This window comes from Pogoniulus pusillus, chromosome 2 (genome assembly GCF_015220805.1).
Source record: "Pogoniulus pusillus isolate bPogPus1 chromosome 2, bPogPus1.pri, whole genome shotgun sequence".
In the NCBI taxonomy this organism is placed as follows: domain Eukaryota; kingdom Metazoa; phylum Chordata; class Aves; order Piciformes; family Lybiidae; genus Pogoniulus; species Pogoniulus pusillus.
In genome coordinates, this window is record NC_087265.1 from 39555454 (window position 1) to 39574949 (window position 19496).

Sequence of the window (19496 nt, forward strand, 5' to 3'; positions counted from 1 at the left end):
TAGAATCAACCGGGTTGGAAGAGACCTCCAAGATCATCCAGTCCAATCTATTACAAGTTGGTATGAGTTGTCTGATGTTATGCATCAGCTGAGACATGTAGTGTCTTTTAGATTGAAATCCAGAAAGATCAGTGAGCCTTTGCATAAGTTCTAAACAATTATGACACGTGTTTAATTTGCACATAAATTAATTTAAATTTTTAGTAACAAATGACCCATAACTTCTTTTTGAAACCATAAGCTATCAGGTCCAAATTTATGTTCACATCTGAAATATACAGCCAAACATCTTTATCTCTACCTATGTAGTAGTGTTTGTGGTTTATGTAAGTTTAAAGGTCTTGGTTTAAGTTCCATACATTAGCCAGGAGCAATATCACATACTTAAGGAGAGACAGTCTCACCTAAGCTACAAAGATATAAACCTGGAGTAATTCTAGTTTTGAATAAACCTGCTCTGGGGCAGCTTATATAACTTAGAGCCACGATTGACCACCTCTTGTCAAAATTTTGTGCTTTCATGAGAATTATAGGACTCACAATTTTATTGTCGTGTCTAATGTTGTCTTTATTTGTACAAGCCAAGTATCTTAAAAAAAAAAAAAAACACAAAAAAGAAAAGATGTAATTGTGTTTATTTGTTATCAGTGTCTGTTTGAATGTTAATATATATGGTTAATTTGTGAAATAAATATGTAAATTACTTAAGTCCACTGATTCTTGTACTTCAATAATTTCACAGACATAGCTAAAAGACAAAAAAGTGCCTGTATAGTTTTTCTGTCATAAATATTCAGGAACACACAAAAAAAGTGGATGCATTTTTGCCACACTCCTGTATATATAACATTCTCATTTGTGTTAGTGCAAGTTCCACTCTGTAATTCTTATTCTTGATTTTAGGCCCAGTTCTGCCACCCACTCACTAGCACACTGTGGGGAAATTGCCCTACTGTCTTAAGGGTAGGTTAAATACTGGGTGGGTAGTAATGGAAGGTCTGATGTACTGGTTTTTTACTTAAGCATCTTTTCTCTGAAGTTAAGCACTGTATGCACTGTGCCATATTATATTTGTTATGGTATTTGTGGCGAGATTAATAACTGTTAAGACCAACAAGAATGAGTTGGGTATAACATACTCTGATCTTTAGATTTGCTGTAGGAGTGCAGGAAAATAATTATCTCACAATAAGTTTTAGAATTTAAGGTACTGTGACCAAGAAACTTGCCTGGTTTCACTCTTAGAGTGCTCAGAGACATTTATTCACTCACACATCTTTTATTCTTTTTTAGCAACCCTCATGTCTTTCCAGTGTCAAATTCTGTGGATCCTAACTGAGCAAGTCTGGCTCATTGAGGACAACAGAATTTGATTTTGAAAGGTTTCCTTTGTGCTGTACTTTTCATGGATGGCTTGTTATGTTCCTGGAGGTCTCAGGTTTCACTAACATTTCTAGTCTTGAGTATCTGCAGACAATGATTTATTTTTTATGTCTGCTTCCTCTCATTTTTAGACCACCATTAGAGCAAAGTGGTCCAATATGTGAATATATAAATTCACAAATGCACGATAAAGAAAAATATTATAGTACTTTGTCCTCTTTTTCTCTGATTTTCTGGAACTTCTAATATGCAATATTCTGACAGGGAGGAGTTTAAAAGCAAAGGTTTAGATTAATGACATTGGATTGAATGTGTGAACTCATGATTTTAGTAATGACAGCATTGTTAGCATAAGGGGCTAATGAAAAAACAGGACAAAGCTGGTAGAGAAGTGGTATCTTGGTGTGGGTAGACAAAAGACAGGGTTGAGAGATTAACTAATGGCACCAGAAAAAAAGTTGGTGTGCTGAAAAGTTTGTGTCATTTTTCCAATCCTAAGTTGGTCATTCTTCTTTTTTTCTTGGTGTTTTGAATTTAATCTGCTGTGTTTGTTTGTGAGTGTACATACAAATACGTAAGACACATACCACTTCAATTAGATTTGTGAAATGCACCAACATTGCTTGAATGTTACTAATGCTGTGCATCCTAGCGGTATGCCTAACCCATACTGTGATGTCAGGTTTAAACAGACACCCATATTGATCCAGATGGGAAGTAACCTGACAGCACAGTGTATTTTGCTGGTTTGTGAGTGCATGGAGGAGGGCACTCTACACATGTAGGGCAGAGAGCACCCTGGGTGAGGCCACAGGCTCTGCTGAGCTTCTTGCACTGCCTATGCACTCTATGCACCTATGTTGTGACCACAGGAGAACTCAGTCCCACAGAAATCCCAGTCTCCTTAGGAGAAGTAGCTGACCAGAAGATGATCTTGAAGGACGCTTTTTATTCACTTATTTATGGAGAAAAACATCTCTAGACAGACAAAAAGTCCAAAGCATTGCCCATACATCCCAGTTCATTTCTCTCAGGAAAGTCTTGTGATGAAACTTTTGAGTTGGATCCCCAACAGGCTGGGAGGACTATGGAAGGAGAAATATCCCTGGAGAAGCTTTTGCCTGCACAAGTAATCAGTACTGTGACTGTGTCAAAATCAAGTATGTGGGTGCAGCTACACCCACTGCTGATGTAGCCTCCACAAATGTTCCCACTGAGACACCCACGGAAAATGAAGGAGAAACAGGGAGAAATATATGAGGAAATGGGCAGAGAGAGTCTGGAAGCTAGAACTGGGAAAACAGCCAATGAGCTTGGCAGAGAGAGTTATCCTATCATCCACAGCAAACTGGTCAACATTATTGTGGAGGAGAGGAAAAGTGTCAGTCATAACAAATACCAGAGAAGTAAATTGGTACTTTGAGGGTAAACTGGTGTCTTCAGGTGACAAATTCAAGTGTTTGCAAGATCAGGACAGGTACACAATAGTAATAAGCAAAGTGTGTGGGACATTCATCAAGGAAAATACATCTGTGAAGTGTTAAATCAAGGCGGAAAAAGAGCAACAGCAACAATACTCATGGTTGCTAAAAGAGGTTGGATTATGGGGACAAAATGCTGCCTTTTCTAATGCACTGCTTCACTAATGAAACTGTTCTATTCCATGTCTGTATCTGCATACAAATACAATAGTAATATTATTGCACCACTAATCAGAAGATGCCCTTTCTTTCTGGATTTGTGGTGTCCTTTTGCCACACTGCAAAGCCTCTCACTTCCCTTATTCCAGTCTTTCATCAGGAACTTTGTTTCTTCCTGTTCCCATCACACAAGCACAGTCAGGACAGTATCTGAATTCCAACCACTTGTCTCGTTGTTGCCTGTGAGATGGATCTTCCTTTCCCACTTCTCTCTGTGCTGCACCACCTTTCACTCTGTAGAGGCATTACACAGGTTCAGCACAATTTCTTGTTTGCACCACAATTTCTCATAGCTCCAGGATAGTGTAAAATATGTTTGTATCTCGTTGTTATTGCTATTGCACATTGTTTTTTCAGTATCACCACTGATTTCTGTTGCCATTATGCACCATAACGTTGTCTGTCCACTGAGCCCAGAGCTGTTTCCATTTCTTACAGATATTTTTTTTCTTTTACAGGCACCTTATGTAAATTAGAAGCTTAACTTTTTTCTTTTTCTTCCCACCAGTCAGTCACTTCACTGTTACTTTCCAGAGTGCTAAACAGGCAGGGCTTTGAATTACTCTCTGTTTCTGATTTCAGTTGCACCAATCCTGAGGAGAAGGCTTGAACCACTGGAGGTAGCTGTGAATCATGTGGCCAAGTTTACCTGTGAGGTAGAAACTGCGCCCAATGTCAAGTTCCAGTGGTACAAAGGCGGTCGAGAGATCTATGATGGGGACAAATACTCCATTCGCACCTCCAACTATCTTTCGACACTGGAGATCCCAAGGCCTCAAGTTGTTGACTGTGGAGAGTATAGCTGCAAGGCTTCCAACCAGCACGGCAGTGTAAGCTCTACGGCACTTTTAACAGTAACCGGTAAGTGCAGGCTTTCAAGCACTTGTGCTGCTGCATAAATTGCCTTGGTATATTGTAATGCTTTCACTGCTAGCATTAAAAGTATTTATAGTAGGGCTCTTGATTAACATTGTAATACTTAATCCATACCTAATTTAGGCAGGCACAAACATAAAGAAGATATTCAGGAATGCTGCTTTTTGGTGCTTTTTTGAACGCAGAAAAATGAATCAGTGTGAAAAGTTTCAGAGGGGAAGAAAGTAGAAAGGGAGAGTGGGAAGAACTAGGTCATCAAAGGAATAGAATTGCTTTGTGAATTCGTTCTTGAGGAAAGTTTATTTAACTTCCAGACAAGAAGAAAACAGACACTTTTAAATTTGATGTCTTTGGTGTAATAATCACTGTGCGATTATCTTAACACTGTACATTCGTCCTGCAGCTGTATTTGCTAGCAGGCTATGCAGCTGTGTGTACCTGAATGTGCTCCACGGCGAGGGGAGAACTCTGTCTGCCTGAGGAAACAGATCTTAAACAAACAAAATAGGGTTTAAAGTTATTTGAACTTGCAAACTTTTTTTGCCTACTAGGAGTTATATTTTATTTCTTTGCTTCTTTTATTTTTCTTATAAAAAACAAACTTTTGAGCTTTCAGCATATGATGATATTTCTACTTTGACTTTTCTCTTTGTGGGACGAGTCTTTATGTGGTCTTTGCTAAAAACCCAGATGCTAGAGACTAAATAAATATGCACAGACTGTGAATTGCATGCAACTTTGTCCAAATTGAAGGAGTGGTGCATAAATATGCTATTCTTGGAGGAGGAAGTTCTGGGTTTGGGTTGTTTTTCTTTAGTTTGTACATTGCTCCAGAGATTCAAAATTACATCAAATTCTGGAACAATATACAGACCCAAGAAGCAAAAAAATCAAAACCCAAAATTCATCATCTTTAACATCTCTTATCCCCTTCAATGTTGTATTCTTTTGCTTAAGAGTATCCAGTGACAGACTGGCCCCTCTTCCTCTCTGTCCCTGGAGAATGTGAAGAAAAAGCATAAGCTCTGGTCTTCAACTTTGGATAATATTGAACCCCTTTGTTTTGCAGAAGCACTTCCACCAACGTTTCTTACCAGACCTGAATCTATTACTACTTTTGTGGGCAAAAGTGCCAAGTTCCTGTGTACTGTTTCGGGCACTCCAGTCATCGATGTCTCCTGGCAGAAAGATGGCACAACCATTTCACCTTCAGACCACCACAAGATCTCCAAAGTGGAAAATAAACATATTTTAGAAATTTCTCTTCTCACCACCAGTGATAGAGGGGTTTACACTTGCAAAGCTTCCAACAAGTTTGGGGCTGACATTTGCCAGGCTGAAATGATCATTATAGACAAGCCCCACTTTATTAAAGTTTTGCAGTCAGTGCAGTCAGCAGTCAATAAGAGAATACGTCTTGAATGTCAGGTAGATGAAGACAGGAAAGTAACAGTAGGGTGGACAAAGGATGGCAACAAAATCCCACCAGGCAAAGATTATAAGATTTATTTTGAAGACAAAATAGCTTCACTTGAAATTCCTCTGGCTAAACTCAAGGATTCAGGCCATTATGTGTGCACTGCCTCAAATGAGGCAGGAAGCAGCTCCTCTTCTGCCAGCGTCACAGTCAGAGGTAAGACCATCCTATACTCCCTTTACCTTTACTCTTCATAGGTTCCCTATTTCTTCTTTTGCAGGCAAACAATTTCTTTGGGTTGCATTCACACTATGAACTTTTCTCAGACCTTCCATCAGGTCAATTCTTCTCATGTTTGTTTCTTCTACTGTCTTCTGGTGTACTGTGTGTTGCTTCACTCTTACTTTCACAAGCCAGACCCAAGAATTGCTCCTGGTTGGAAGATGCAAGAGAAACCACAAGAACTGCATCTCAGCAAAGATTATGCTGATCTTTTCTGAAGTCATGTTTTGTTCTTATGCTAGGAAACAACCTTTCAAAGCTCTGTATTTCAACCTTTTTTTTTTTTCTCCTTTCCTTTTCCTGTTTTCTACCTCTTGCTTCCTCTTTTTTCCCTTCCATTTTCCCCTCATTTTTAGAGCCTCCATCCTTTGTGAAGAAGGTCGATCCATCTTATTTACTGACCCCAGGCGACTCAGCACGCTTTCAATGTAAAATCAAAGGATCTCCTGAAATCCAGGTTACTTGGTTCAAGGACAATAAGGAAATCCGTGAAAGCAACACACACAAGATGTCATTTGTCAATTATGTGGCTGTGTTAGATATCTTGGAGATGAAAGTTGATGACAGTGGGAGCTACTCATGTGAAGCTGTAAACGAGGTTGGAAGTGACAGCTGCACCACTGAAGTAGTTGTCAAAGGTCTGTTCTTCTTGCTGCTGCCAGTCACATTCTTGAGAAAAACCCACTCTTTGTTTCTTTTTTTCCCTTTTTTTTTTCTTTTGGTGTGGCTGACTAATTCTTTCTTACTACATTTGTAGAGCCTCCATCTTTCATCCAAACACTTGAACCAGCAGAGATAGTGAAGGGAACAAACACCATTCTTCAGTGTGAGGTTGCTGGCACTGGACCATTTGAGATTAGCTGGTACAAAGACAAGAAGCAGATTCGCAGTAGCAAAAAATACAGACTGACTTCTCACAAAGCTGTTATTTCTTTGGAAGTGTCCTCATTTAATAGTGCAGATGTTGGTGAATATGAGTGTGTGATAGCTAATGAAGTTGGGAAGTGCATGTGCAGTGCAACATACGTCTTGAAAGGTCAGTGGAAAAGAGAAAACTCCACTTACTGAGGGGATTGGCATGAACCTCTTATTTGAAAGTGTCTTTCCTTTTGGATTTGTGGGTGGCAACAGAAGGTGGGAAGGGGTAACAGAATCTTCTTCTCTTAAAATTCTGTGTGTCTAATCTCTTATTTGGCATCAACCATGGGAATTTGAAGAATGTTGTGCTTAAAGGACCATGCAGTAACTCTCAACTAGGAAACTCAGTTCTTCTTGTTTGTTCTTTAGCTTAATTGTGCCATATACTTGCATACACTGTCTCACAAAACTGTCTTTTAATATGTGGATTTCATGGGATGATGCAATAGCAAATGAGTATTTCTTCTTTTCTCTTTTCTCTGAACTAGAACCACCATCTTTTGTTAAGAAAATTGAAAATGTGACAGCTCTGGCTGGAGATACTGTTACATTACAGGCTGTAGTGAAAGGGTCAGAGCCTATTTCTGTGATGTGGATGAAAGGCAAGGACATTATTCAAGATGATAACAAAGTGAGAGTGACATTTGATCATGGTCTGGCAACACTGCAAATTACTGGTGTCCAACTGAGCTCTGGTGGCAAATACACCTGTGTGGCTGAGAATGATGCAGGAAGTCAGTCCTGCTTTGGTGAACTAGTAGTGAAAGGTCAGTGGAGTGGTGCTGTGATCCCCACACTGTCTCCCACTAGTAAGGAAAAGCAATTTCCCTTTGTCCTTAACACCAGTTGTTTAATTCTGTTGTAGAACCTGCCAAAATCATTGAAAAATCGGAAATGATCCAGGTAACAGCAGGGGAACCAGCCATTTTGGAGTACACTGTCACAGGCACTCCAGAGCTAAAAACCAAATGGTTCAAAGATGGGACACCACTACCTGCCAGCAAAAAATATAGGATAAGCTTTAAAAATAACGTTGCTCAGCTGAAGTTTTATGCCACTGAAATGCAGGACAGTGGCGAGTACACCTTTGAGATATCCAATGATGTGGGCATCAGCTCTTGTACTACCAGCTTCACTGTGTTAGGTTGGTACTGACTCTTTGCAAAGATCCCTACTACTTAGCTCTGAGTACAACAGAGCAAGAATAAGAACTGCACACCTTTTTTGTTTATGTGATTGTTTCTTTCATTCTTTTCAATCTCAACAGACCGCACTCTTCCTCCCTTCTTTACTAAACCACTGAAGAATATCGACAGTATTGTTAGCACCTCGTGCCACCTAGACTGCAAAATTTCAGGCTCTCTTCCAATGACTGTCTCTTGGTTTAAGCAAGACACTGAGATCACTTCAAGTGCTAAGTACACAGTACGCTTCGCAGAAGGCTCTGCATCTTTGGAAATAAGAAACTTAGATACAAGTGATGCTGGGGTCTACATTTGCAGAGCCACAAACTCCGCTGGTAGCAAAGACAGCAGTAGTACTTTGTTTATAAAAGGTTTGACATTTTGTTTCACATTTCTTGGAGCTTCACTTTAAACGTGACAATACTTTTTCCTCCCAAAAGTGCAGGCCAAGTGTCTTACTCTTGACAATTTTTTCCTTTCAATACAATCTAGAGCCACCCAGCTTCAACACAGAACCAGAGTCCCAAGATGTGCTGCCTGCATCGACTGTACGTTTCAAAGGCACATTTAGAGGCACAACACCACTGACAGTGAAATGGTTTAAAGGCGATACTGAACTGGTGACAGGAGGTGCCTGTTATATTATGACAGAAGCATTGGCAAGTTACTTGGAGCTTTACGCAGTCAAGCCAACAGACTCAGGAAAATATACCTGCAAAGTCTCCAACGTAGCTGGTTCAGTAACATGCAGTGCAAACTTATTCGTAAAAGGTTTGCATTCTTACTCTCTCTTAAACTTCTCAGCTGCTCTATTGACCAAGTGGCACTCTTTACTGTTTTCTTTGTCCTGAATGCTCTTCTTAAATCCACAGAACCTGCTGCCTTCAAGGAGAAGCTAGAACCAACCCAACTAGTAAAGAAAGGTGGATATGCTGAGCTGACTTGTGAAGTCACTGGTACTCCTGAGATTAAAATCACATGGTTCAAGGATGATAGAGAGCTAAAAGAAAGCAACAAATACAAGATGTCTTTTACAAAATCTTTGGCAATACTCCGTGTTACAGAGGTTGAGACTGAAGACAGTGGGGAATACATTTGTGAGGCCAAAAATGATGCTGGAAAAGATATTTGCAGTAGTGTTGTTACAATCAAAGGTGTGTGTGACATCCAGACATAGTTTGTCAGTTAAACTCAGTGCAGTTTTACACAGTTTGTAAGTATGATTAATACAAACTGCCTTCTCTCTTTTGCAATATAGAGTCACCTTATTTTATCAAGGAGTTTCACTCCATGGAAGTCTTAAAGGATTCCGATGTGGTTTTGGAGTGCGAGGTTCTTGGCACACCTCCCTTTGAAGTGTTTTGGTTGAAAGATGATAAGCCTGTGCGAAGCAGTAAGAAGCACAGATTAAGCACTGAGAAATCTTTGATTAGCCTCCACATTTTCAGGTTTGATGCTTCTGATGTTGGCGAGTATCAGTGTAGAGCAACAAATGATGTCGGGAGCTGCCTCTGCAGTTCAGAGGTCACACTGAAAGGTTAGTGTAAGGTGCAGAATGCCACTAGCGTGCTCTTGTCCCAGTGTGGCTTCAATGCCACACTATTGTGCACCAGACATGTACTTACATAGCCACTTTCTTCCTGCCAGAGCCCCCACAGTTCTTGAAGAGGATAGAAAACATTAGCTCCCTTCGAGGTGGCACAGTCGTATTTCAGGCTGCTATTAAAGGCTCCCTGCCCATCACTGTGTCCTGGCTGAAAGACAATGATGAAGTGATTGAAGACAACAATATCAAAATGACCTTTGTGAATAATGTTGCCACTCTTCTGGTGAGGTCTATTGAACTGAAACACGATGGAAAATATTTCTGTCAGGCTAAAAATGAGGCAGGAATTCAGAGGTGTTCTGCTCTGCTGACTGTTAAAGGTTGGTCCAAATTTCAGGACTTGCAGCAATCTCAGACAGTTCCCTTGTGTTTCTTACGGATGTCCTTAACGCCCTCTCTCCCTGTTTACAACAGAACCTGCTACAATTGTGGACAAGGCTGTGTCAATAGATGTGACTGAGGGAGACCCAGCAACCTTGCAGTGTAAATTTTCAGGAACAAAGCCTATTACAGCGAAATGGTTCAAAGATGGAAAGGAGCTGACATTAGGCCCAAAATACAAGATCAGCGTTACAGATACAGTCTCAGTTCTAAAGGTGCTTCATGCAGAAAAGAAAGATAGTGGGGAATACATTTTTGAGGTTAACAATGACGTTGGGAGCAGCAGCTGTTCTGCCAGCATTAATGTCCTAGGTGTGTATGGAATTTCTTTGATCATTGTTTTCTCGTACAAAATCTTTTCTTCTGAGCTGACATCTGCTACAATCAAGTCTGATTTTCATACTTTATCTTTTCATTCTGTCTTGGATAGACCTCATTATACCACCTAAATTCACCAAAAAGCTCAAGAAAATGGATAGCATTAAAGGATCTTTCATCCACTTGGAATGCATAGTGTCTGGTTCACACCCTATAAGTATCCAGTGGTATAAGGATGGTCAAGAAATAACTGCAAGCGAAAAGCATAAATACTCTTTCCATGATAACACTGCTTTCCTGGAAATCAATAATCTGGAAGGCACAGACAGTGGCTCTTACACCTGTGAAGCAACAAATAAGGCAGGAAGCAACCAATGCAGTGGATTCTTAACAGTCAAAGGTGTGAGCTCTTTCTTTGTCTTGTGGTAGATCTTTCATTCATAATTTTGAAATTCTTGTGTCTCAGCATAATCCTTTTTCTTTTTACATGTTATAGAACCACCATATTTTCTGGAAAAACCCCAGTCCCAAGAGGTTGTGCCAAATGCTAGGGTTCAGTTCAAAGCACTGGTGAAAGGCTCTACCCCTCTGCAGATAAAGTGGTTTAAAGATGGCCAGGAGCTCCTCTCTGGAGCCAATCGATCTGTTTGGAAGGACAACACGTCTAGTGTATTGGAGCTTTTCTCAGCTAGGACATCTGACTCTGGAAACTACACTTGTCAGATAAGCAATGATGTGGGGACTGCAACTTGCAAAGCAGCTTTGTTTGTAAAAGGTGTGTGACCCCAGGTTCTTTCTGATTTTTCTGTGCACTTTTGGGGGGAAGAGGTAGGAAAACCTTGTATTTCTTTAAACCACTGTGATTATTATGAAGCCTCACTTTTTCTATCCATCTTCTAGAGCCTCCCAGATTTATTCAGATACCAACTTCTGTAGTAGCTTTGCGTGAAGGACAATCCACCACTTTTGAGTGCCAGGTAGTAGGCACACCAGAAATTCACATCACATGGTACCTGGATGGGAATGAAGTGACTGACCATGCTAAATACAGCATCTCCTTCATAGATGGCTTAGCCACTTTGAAAGTCACTCAAGCTACAGTGTTGGATAGTGGTATTTATGTTTGTGAAGCCCGCAATGATGCAGGTAGTGAGAGCTGCAGCATCGAGCTGAAAGTGAAAGGTTGGTTTTGAATATCTTGTCATAATCCACCTATGTCACGTAACTGGGGTGATGGGGTAGGGGAGAATTCTCCCCTCAAAGCCTTACAAGGTTACTATTTACATTCCCCTCATTCCTCTTTGTAGAACCTCCAACATTTGTTCGGGAGCTGAGACCCACCGAGGTAGTGAAGGGTTTAGAGGCCACACTCGAGTGTGAGGTGACTGGTACCCCTCCATTTGAGGTCAAGTGGCTGAAGAACAATAAGGAGATGTTCAGCAGCAAGAAATATGCCATATCCACCAAAGAATCAATATTTACTCTGAATGTGACTAACTGTGATGTCTCAGATGTTGGTGAATATCAGTGTATTATATCAAATGAAGGCGGGAGCTGCTCTTGTAGCACAAGGCTCAGCTTGAAAGGTCAGTTCCCTAGGAAACATGCCCCAAACGTTACATCCTCTGGCTAAGCTTTAGTGACTGGGATGACTTTATATGACCTTTACTTCCCCTCTTCCCTTTCCATGACTTCTCTTCAAACAACAAAATCTCACACCACAGAACCACCATCCTTCATCAAGAAGCTGGAGAACGTCACTAGCATTTTGAAAGGTACTGCATTCTTCCAGTGCGTTGTAGGAGGCGCTCAACCCTTATCTGTGTCATGGATAAAAGATGAGAAAATATTAGAAGATGATGAGCACCACCATATTACCTTTGAGAACAATGTGGCCACTCTGGAACTTACCAATGTTGACCTCAGCCACAGAGGGAGATACACCTGCCAGGCAAAGAATGAGTCTGGCACAGAGAAGTGCTTTGCTTTGCTTTTTGTACAAGGTGTGTACAAAATGTGACCCTTCAAGTTCATCCTTGATGAGTACTTGGAAAGTCAGTCCCCCGTCTGCATAGCTAACTGCCCTTTTTTATCCAATTTCTACCTCAGAGCCTGCACAGATTGTAGAAAAGGCTAAATCACTTCAAGTCACTGAAAGAGACCCTGTGACTTTGGAATGTACTGTGGCTGGGACACCAGAGCTCCGAATAAGATGGTACAAAGACGGCAAACAGCTCCTGCCCAGTAGATACTACACGATGAGCTTTGAAAACAATGTTGCCAGTTTCAGGATTGAACATGTATCAAAGGAGGATAGTGGTACATACAGTTTTAAGGTTGAAAATGACTTTGGAAGTAGCACCTGTGAAGCTATTCTGACTGTGCTAGGTTTGTATTGTCATTTGGCAAATTTACCAGGCCAGCAGGGAGGGAATGGAAAAATAATAATCTCTGTGGAAGATAGGCAAGAAGGTAACTGTGTGGTTTTGCCATTTTTTATGTTGGGCAGATCAATCAATTCCTCCTGCATTTATCAAGAAACTCACCAAAAAGGATACCATTCTGGGATCTTCTATCCAAATGGAGTGCAAAGTCTCTGGGTCACTCCCCATTACTGCAAAATGGTTTAAAGATGGAAAAGAGATAACTGACAGTGCAAAATACAGAAGTCTGTGCCATGAGAACACTATATCACTTGAGATTGCTAATCTAGAGTTGGTAGACAGTGCAAATTACACATGCAGTGTCTCTAATGTTGCCGGGAGTGACTCTTGCAGCGCCGTCCTGACTGTGAAAGGTTTGAAACTCTTTTGCTACTTCTTATTTGTGATGGATGCTGGGAAAATACGTGAAATCTTATGCTAACATAACACTCTTATACTTCTTAATATTAATACTAAAATCTTGGTCTCCATGCTTACCTCACTAATTTTCTTCATTCTTACATATTTCTGATGTAACTGAATGTTTCTTTTTCTTAAAAACTGCAGAGCCACCAAGCTTCTTAATAAAACCTGAAAGCCAGCAAGCTATACCAGATTCCACAGTGGAGTTTAAGGTCACACTAAAAGGAACTCCACCATTTACAGTAAAGTGGTTCAAAGAAGACTTAGAACTTCTATCTGGTCCAACTTGTTTTATTGGGACTGAAGGGTCAGCTGGGTTCTTAACTCTCTACTCAGTGGATACTTCTAGGAGTGGACACTACACTTGCCACGTTTCAAATGATGTTGCCAGTGACTCTTGTACTACGACATTGTTGGTAACAGGTGTGCACTTTCTTAATGTGTTGCAATCTTTTAATATCTTCCTTCTTTTCTGCCAAGCCCACCTGAGTGATCTTTGACACACTACCAAGTGAATTTCCTACCCTCTGATTGCAACCCGCAATTTTTTGACTCTTTTCTCTACTCTTCTTGATATACATTCAGACCTTTCTGACCTCACTTTTCTGATTTTTTAGAACCACCCAAGTTTACTAAGAAGCTAGAGGTGGCAAAAGTAGTCAAACAAGGTGACTCAGCCCGACTTGAGTGCAAAGTAAGTGGATCTCCAGAGATGAAAGTAGTGTGGTTCAGAAATGACCACGAAATTGTCGCCAGTGAAAAATTCCGGACATCATTCATTGACTCTGTGGCTGTGCTTGAAATGAATCATCTCAGTACTGAGGAGAGTGGTGACTACATCTGTGAAGCTCAGAACCCTGCCGGCAAGGCCAGCTGTAGCACCAAAGTCACAGTGAAAGGTTAGCTGTCCTATTGCTCTATGGCTACATCCTACTTTTCCTTGGTGATTTTTCCCCCTTGAAAATCCACAGGAGTGTGAAATTAATTTCTTAGTTCAGGACTACTATTCTTCATATCATATTTGTTTCTTGATGCCCCCTTACCCCTCTCCTCCAGCAGATGTTGTTCTTAATGTAGATGAGTCCTAAGCTAACTGTTCCTCAGTTCCATGCCTGGCAACATCCAGTATAGATCATAGTGGTAACTGTTATATCAAAGAACTGATCTATGAAGAAAAAGAGTAGACTTAAGCTGATCAGTGCCAATTTTACACCCCATATTCGAGACTACTACCAGCTAAATGATTCCTGCACTCTCTGTCACAGATTGCCCCTCTGTTTACTTTTTGTACAGAGATGCTGAGAGCTCCAAATACTCACCTACCTGCAAGATTGCTTCATTATATGCTCAGAAAAGGAAGAAAGTCCTTGCCCATTCAGTTGATTTTCTTAGCAGTTTCACTGTGCAGAAACTGGTATTGGTAAACTCTTTGTTGGTCAAATAACTCCAGACTCCTTTCTAAAAAAATGTTCCTTTCTTTTGTTAGAACCTCCTGTCTTTAGCAGGAAGCCCTCTCCAGTAGACATAATCAAAGGAACTGAGGTTAGCCTGGAATGTGAGATTTCAGGAACTCCACCGTTTGATGTTACCTGGTACAAAGACAGGAGGCAAATCCGCAGTAGTAAGAAGTATAAGGTTACAGCCAAAAACTACCATACAAGCGTTCACATTCTTAATGTTGAAGCTGCAGACGTTGGTGAATATCAGTGTAAAGCGCAGAACGACGTAGGAAGCGACACTTGCTTTTGCACTGTGAAGCTGAAAGGTACAGTATTGGCACATACGCCTTCTGGATTGCTTCCAGTGGTGCTGCATTGCTTTACACAGTCATTGTGAGTATTTACTATAACTGCAATTTCTTCTTCAGAACCACCAAAATTCTTGACTAAAATAAACAGCGTAACTGTTGTGGTTGGTGAACCAGTAGAGTTCCAAGCAAGAGTGGAGGGCTCCCAGCCAATTTCTGTGCAATGGCTTAAAGACAAAGAGGAAATTATCAGAGAAAGTGAAAACACAAAGATCACATTTATGGAAAATATTGCAACTTTACAACTGGCATGCACAGAGACAAGCCATGCTGGAAAATACATCTGTCAGATCAGAAATGATGCTGGAAGTCGTGAGTGCATGGCTACCTTAACTATTCTAGGTTGGTATAAAGCACAAGTTCACAAAACTTATTTTTTTAAATTAGGAACTTGGCTGTTTAGTGACAACTCTATATTTTGCTTATACCCCTGATATCAAGACAAACAAAGCAGAGGCTCATTGTGACCCAAAGAGGCAGAAGTCAGGTTCTTTCTTTCCAGTTGTGCAGGAATATGGGTGAGAGGAACCACAGGGCTCTACACTGTGATGGGATCCCATTGACTAGATTTTTTGCTTCTGCCTGGTTGGAGAGGGACAGAGACTTGTATTTCTCTCCTAAGAGTTTAAAACTGTTTTTACCTCATTTTGAAAAGCATCTGAAATCTCCAGTTCAGTGTAGAGTAATGGATGGGGGTGGGAAATAGAGCTGGTGAAGTTCTTTAAGATGAGATGTGTAAGCCCCATCTTATAGTGCTGTAATACTTATAGCTAATACTAATCAAATCCTGTTTTCACCATACACATCACCCATCTCTCTTTCCAGAGCCTGCAGTCATTGTAGAGAAAGCAGAGCCAATGAAAGTTACTATAGGAGATACCTGTACTTTGGAGTGCAAAGTGGCAGGCACTCCAGAGCTCTCCACTGGGTGGTTCAAAGATGGCAAAGAACTGACCAGCGGCCAAAAGTACAGAATTACTTTCTTCAATAAAGTATCCACACTTAAAATTATGGCTGCAGAAAAGGAAGATGGTGGATTGTACACTTTTGCAGTGCAGAACGACGTGGGGAAAAGCAGTTGCACAGCATCAGTTGATGTTTTAGGTTGGTTGGGTATCTTGTCTTCTATTTTTTTTAAAAAACCTTCTGTTTGGTTGTATTCTCTTTATTTTCTTCTATTCCTTCTCTTCTTTTATCTCTAACCATGGATTATGTTTTCTTATGCAGATCGAATAATCCCTCCTTCTTTCACAAGAAAATTAAAGGAAACCCCATGTGTCCTGGGTTCCTCAGCACTGCTGGAATGCAAAGTGTTGGGTTCACCTCCTATTTCTGTTGCCTGGTTCCACAATGGACTTAAGTTAGTCAGTGGGGAAAAACATCAAATCTCCTTTTCAGACAACCTATGTATTTTAGAAGTCAATTCACTGAGTGATTCAGATGCTGGAACCTACACCTGCAAAGCTACCAATGTAGCTGGTTCAGATGAATGTAGCGCTGTCCTGACCGTACAAGGTCAGTAAATGATGGTCAGGAACCCCTCTGAGCTATTCTTTTCTCCTCCTTTCTTGAATTTTCTATAGTCTTTTATAAATATACTCAGAGAACATTATTGACTGGAAAATAAAAATTTTGTTCTTCATCATCAGTAGGTGTGTGAAATTGCCAGGGTTATGTTGTAGCAATCTGTCTTACCTCTCTTTTTCTTCTGTGCATTTAGAACCACCTTCTTTTGAGAGGACACCAGAGCCTCTGGATGTCTTGCCAGGCACAAGTATCACTTTTACATGTGTTATCAGAGGAACCCCTCCTTTTAAGGTGAACTGGTTTAGAGGGGCGAATGAGCTTGTGCCAGGGGACAAATGCAATATCTTCTTGGAGGACTCCACTGCAGAGCTTGAGTTATTTGATGTGACTCCTCTCCAAAGTGGCGAGTACACTTGTCTAGTGACTAATGATGCTGGCAGGGCAAACTGTACAACACACCTTACTGTAAAAGGTTTGTAAACACTGTGTCTCTCTACCTACCATAAAATTTTGTTTCCATCCCTACATTTCTCCCCTTGTGCTCAATGTTTGTGACTTCTTACCCTTCATCAGAGCCAGCTGTCTTTGTGAAGAAACTGAGTGATCAGTGCGTGGAGCCTGGTAAGACTATCATCTTGGAGGGCACTTACACAGGTACCCTGCCCATCTCAGTGACATGGAAGAAGAATGGCCACACCATCACTCAATCTCACAAGTGTAGCATCACCACTACGGAGAAATCCTGCATCCTGGAAATACTTGACAGCACCAAAGATGATGCAGGAGAATACACTTGCCATGTTGAAAATGAGGCTGGAAGAGATGTTAGTGAGGCTGTAGTCTCTACCCTAGGTGTGTGCTCCCTTTGCTGCATTTTCTTGTCTGTTCTTTCAAGTGTATGCTTTCCAAGACCTGGCACTATAATGAACCTATCCAACTGCTTCTCTTTTTTTAGAACCTCCCTATTTTGTAACACACTTGGAATCTCTTGAGGTGTCAGTTGGAGATTATACAACATTGCAATGCCACATTGCTGGAACACCAGAAATCACTGTGTCTTGGTATAAAGGTGACACAAAACTCAGGTCTACACCAGAGTATAAAGTGTTCTTTAAAGACAACATTGCTACACTTATTTTCAACAAAGTGGCTATTAATGACAGTGGAGAATATATCTGCAAGGCAGAAAACAGTGTAGGAACAGCATCTACAAAGGCTCTCTTAACTGTTCAAGGTGATGATTTTATATTAGTTTTCTTCAAATTCTTTTTCTCTTGCAAAATTATAAAAAAATTGCTTCCTAGGGCATATTTATCTTTTATTTGTTTTCTTCCAGAACGCAAACGACCTCCTTCCTTTGCAAGAAAACTAAAGGACATCGAGCACCCAGTTGGTTTACCCCTTAAATTTATGTGTCGACTCAGTGGCTCAGAACCTATTACCGTGACTTGGCATAAAGATGGTGTGCTGCTAAGCGATGACCACAATGTTCACACATCCTTTGTTGATAACGTTGCAGTGCTGCAACTGGTGCAAACTGAGATGAATCACACCGGGCAGTACTCCTGCACAGCCACCAATGCTGTAGGCACTGCCACCTCAAGTGCTAGGCTTACAGTGGCAGGTGTGTTGCCTTATGAAACTTTAGCCTGGATCACAGGTTTCTTGTTTCAGTTTTATGCATGTGATGATACCTGTGTTTTGAATTAGGTATTTCATGAGACACAAGTATCACAGAGTTTTCTTCTGTTTCTAGAACCCAAGCAAGCACCTGTCTTTGACATCAAAGCAGAATCTATTGATGTGCCTTTTGGAGAAAGTGCTGACTTTGAATGCCATGTTAGGGGAACACAGCCAATTCACATCACCTGGTCCAAAGATGGTCGGGAGATTCGAACTGGAGGAAACTTCAATATTACCTTTGTAGACAATACAGCACACCTTCGAGTGCTCAGAGTGGGTAAAGGAGACTCTGGCCAATATACTTGCCAAGCTAGTAATGAAGCTGGGAAAGACTTTTGCTCAGCTCAACTCAGTGTCAAAGGTATTATGATTAAGTCACTTTTGTTTCTGTGTTTTCTTTTTCTTGGGTAAAGAGATCTCTTTGTTACTGAGTCTCATTTTTCACTCTTCCCAGTTTGGAAATACAAAGTATATTTTCAGAAAGCAGAAATATATCATGTGGTGACCTCCTATTACAATGCAGGGCTGTAAAAGCCTTTTGTGTCTACAAAATCTCCAAAGGAAAAAGGTCTCTTTGTGAAGCCGTTTGTATGGAAAGTTGCATTCACCCTGATTTTTGCGTGAACATTAGTACTTAAACTACAGTGGCTGTGGGATTTACACATATCAATTACTATTTGGAAAGCAGTGATACAGCCAATACAACTAACTTGTGTTTTTAGGCCAGCATTGGTGTCTCTTTCAAATTTGCCAAAGATTTCAGTTGGAGTCCTGAATTGGTGATTTAATCTAGAGTATGAATCCTGTAAGTTCTTTGTGTAAAAATACACCTTAAAGATGCATAAGTAAAGGTACTCCTACCGTGTTTCTGCCGCTCCTGAGGGTGAAGGGTTTGTCGAATCTTTCATGCTTGCCAGGGGATATCTTCACCTCTTAAAGGTAACAGCAAAATTTCTCTTGGATTGAGCAATTTTCCTTCATATCTTTTTTACAACTCCAGCTATCTGACGCAGCAGGCTCTGGAGTTGGCAGAATATAGTTCTACTTGTCTTTGTCTTCTTTTCTCCATCTTGCATCTTTCTTTCAGAGGAAACAGAGGATACAATCAGCTGTGGTAGCATGCTTTCTTTGTTGTGCCCCAATGCTTTTGCGGTACATAACTCTTGCTCAGCAATGTAGACTTCACACAGCAAGCAGATATGTGGTCACTCTCTGCATACTTTGTTCTGCAGAACCTCCCAAGTTCATCAAGAAGCCTGAAGCTCTGAAGTTCGTGAAGCATGGGGACACAGTTCAACTTGAATGTAAAATCAGCGGCACACCAGAGATCAGAATCATGTGGTACAAAAATGATCAGGCACTCCAAGCGAGTGAGAGGCTCCATATGTCCTTTGTAGACTCCGTGGCAACGCTAACCATCTTGGGTGCCAACACTGAAGATGCTGGTGATTACATATGTGAAGCTCATAACTCTGCTGGCACAGCTAGCTGCAGCACTTCAATCACAGTCAAAGGTCAGCAGCAGATCTCCATACACCATCAGAATCCCTGGTGGCTGCTGGGGACAT

The 19496-nt window shown here is 40.9% G+C and overlaps 1 protein-coding gene across 1 annotated transcript in view; it reads left to right on the forward strand.

Moving 5' to 3' along the window:
- Positions 1–19496, forward strand: part of TTN (titin) — a 251282-nt gene that overhangs the window by 48909 nt on the left and 182877 nt on the right. Inside the window, 33 exon segments of the mRNA XM_064166084.1 lie at positions 2753–2883; positions 2886–2978; positions 3666–3944; positions 5029–5592; positions 6015–6296; positions 6416–6694; positions 7065–7343; positions 7442–7720; positions 7844–8131; positions 8253–8531; positions 8633–8914; positions 9019–9297; positions 9408–9686; positions 9781–10059; positions 10178–10465; positions 10562–10840; positions 10966–11247; positions 11373–11651; positions 11790–12068; positions 12175–12453; positions 12575–12862; positions 13056–13334; positions 13529–13810; positions 14398–14676; positions 14779–15060; positions 15544–15822; positions 15946–16233; positions 16439–16717; positions 16819–17097; positions 17201–17479; positions 17582–17869; positions 18002–18289; positions 19161–19442. Of these exon segments, the coding sequence (XP_064022154.1) occupies positions 2753–2883; positions 2886–2978; positions 3666–3944; positions 5029–5592; positions 6015–6296; positions 6416–6694; positions 7065–7343; positions 7442–7720; positions 7844–8131; positions 8253–8531; positions 8633–8914; positions 9019–9297; positions 9408–9686; positions 9781–10059; positions 10178–10465; positions 10562–10840; positions 10966–11247; positions 11373–11651; positions 11790–12068; positions 12175–12453; positions 12575–12862; positions 13056–13334; positions 13529–13810; positions 14398–14676; positions 14779–15060; positions 15544–15822; positions 15946–16233; positions 16439–16717; positions 16819–17097; positions 17201–17479; positions 17582–17869; positions 18002–18289; positions 19161–19442 (9230 nt within the window).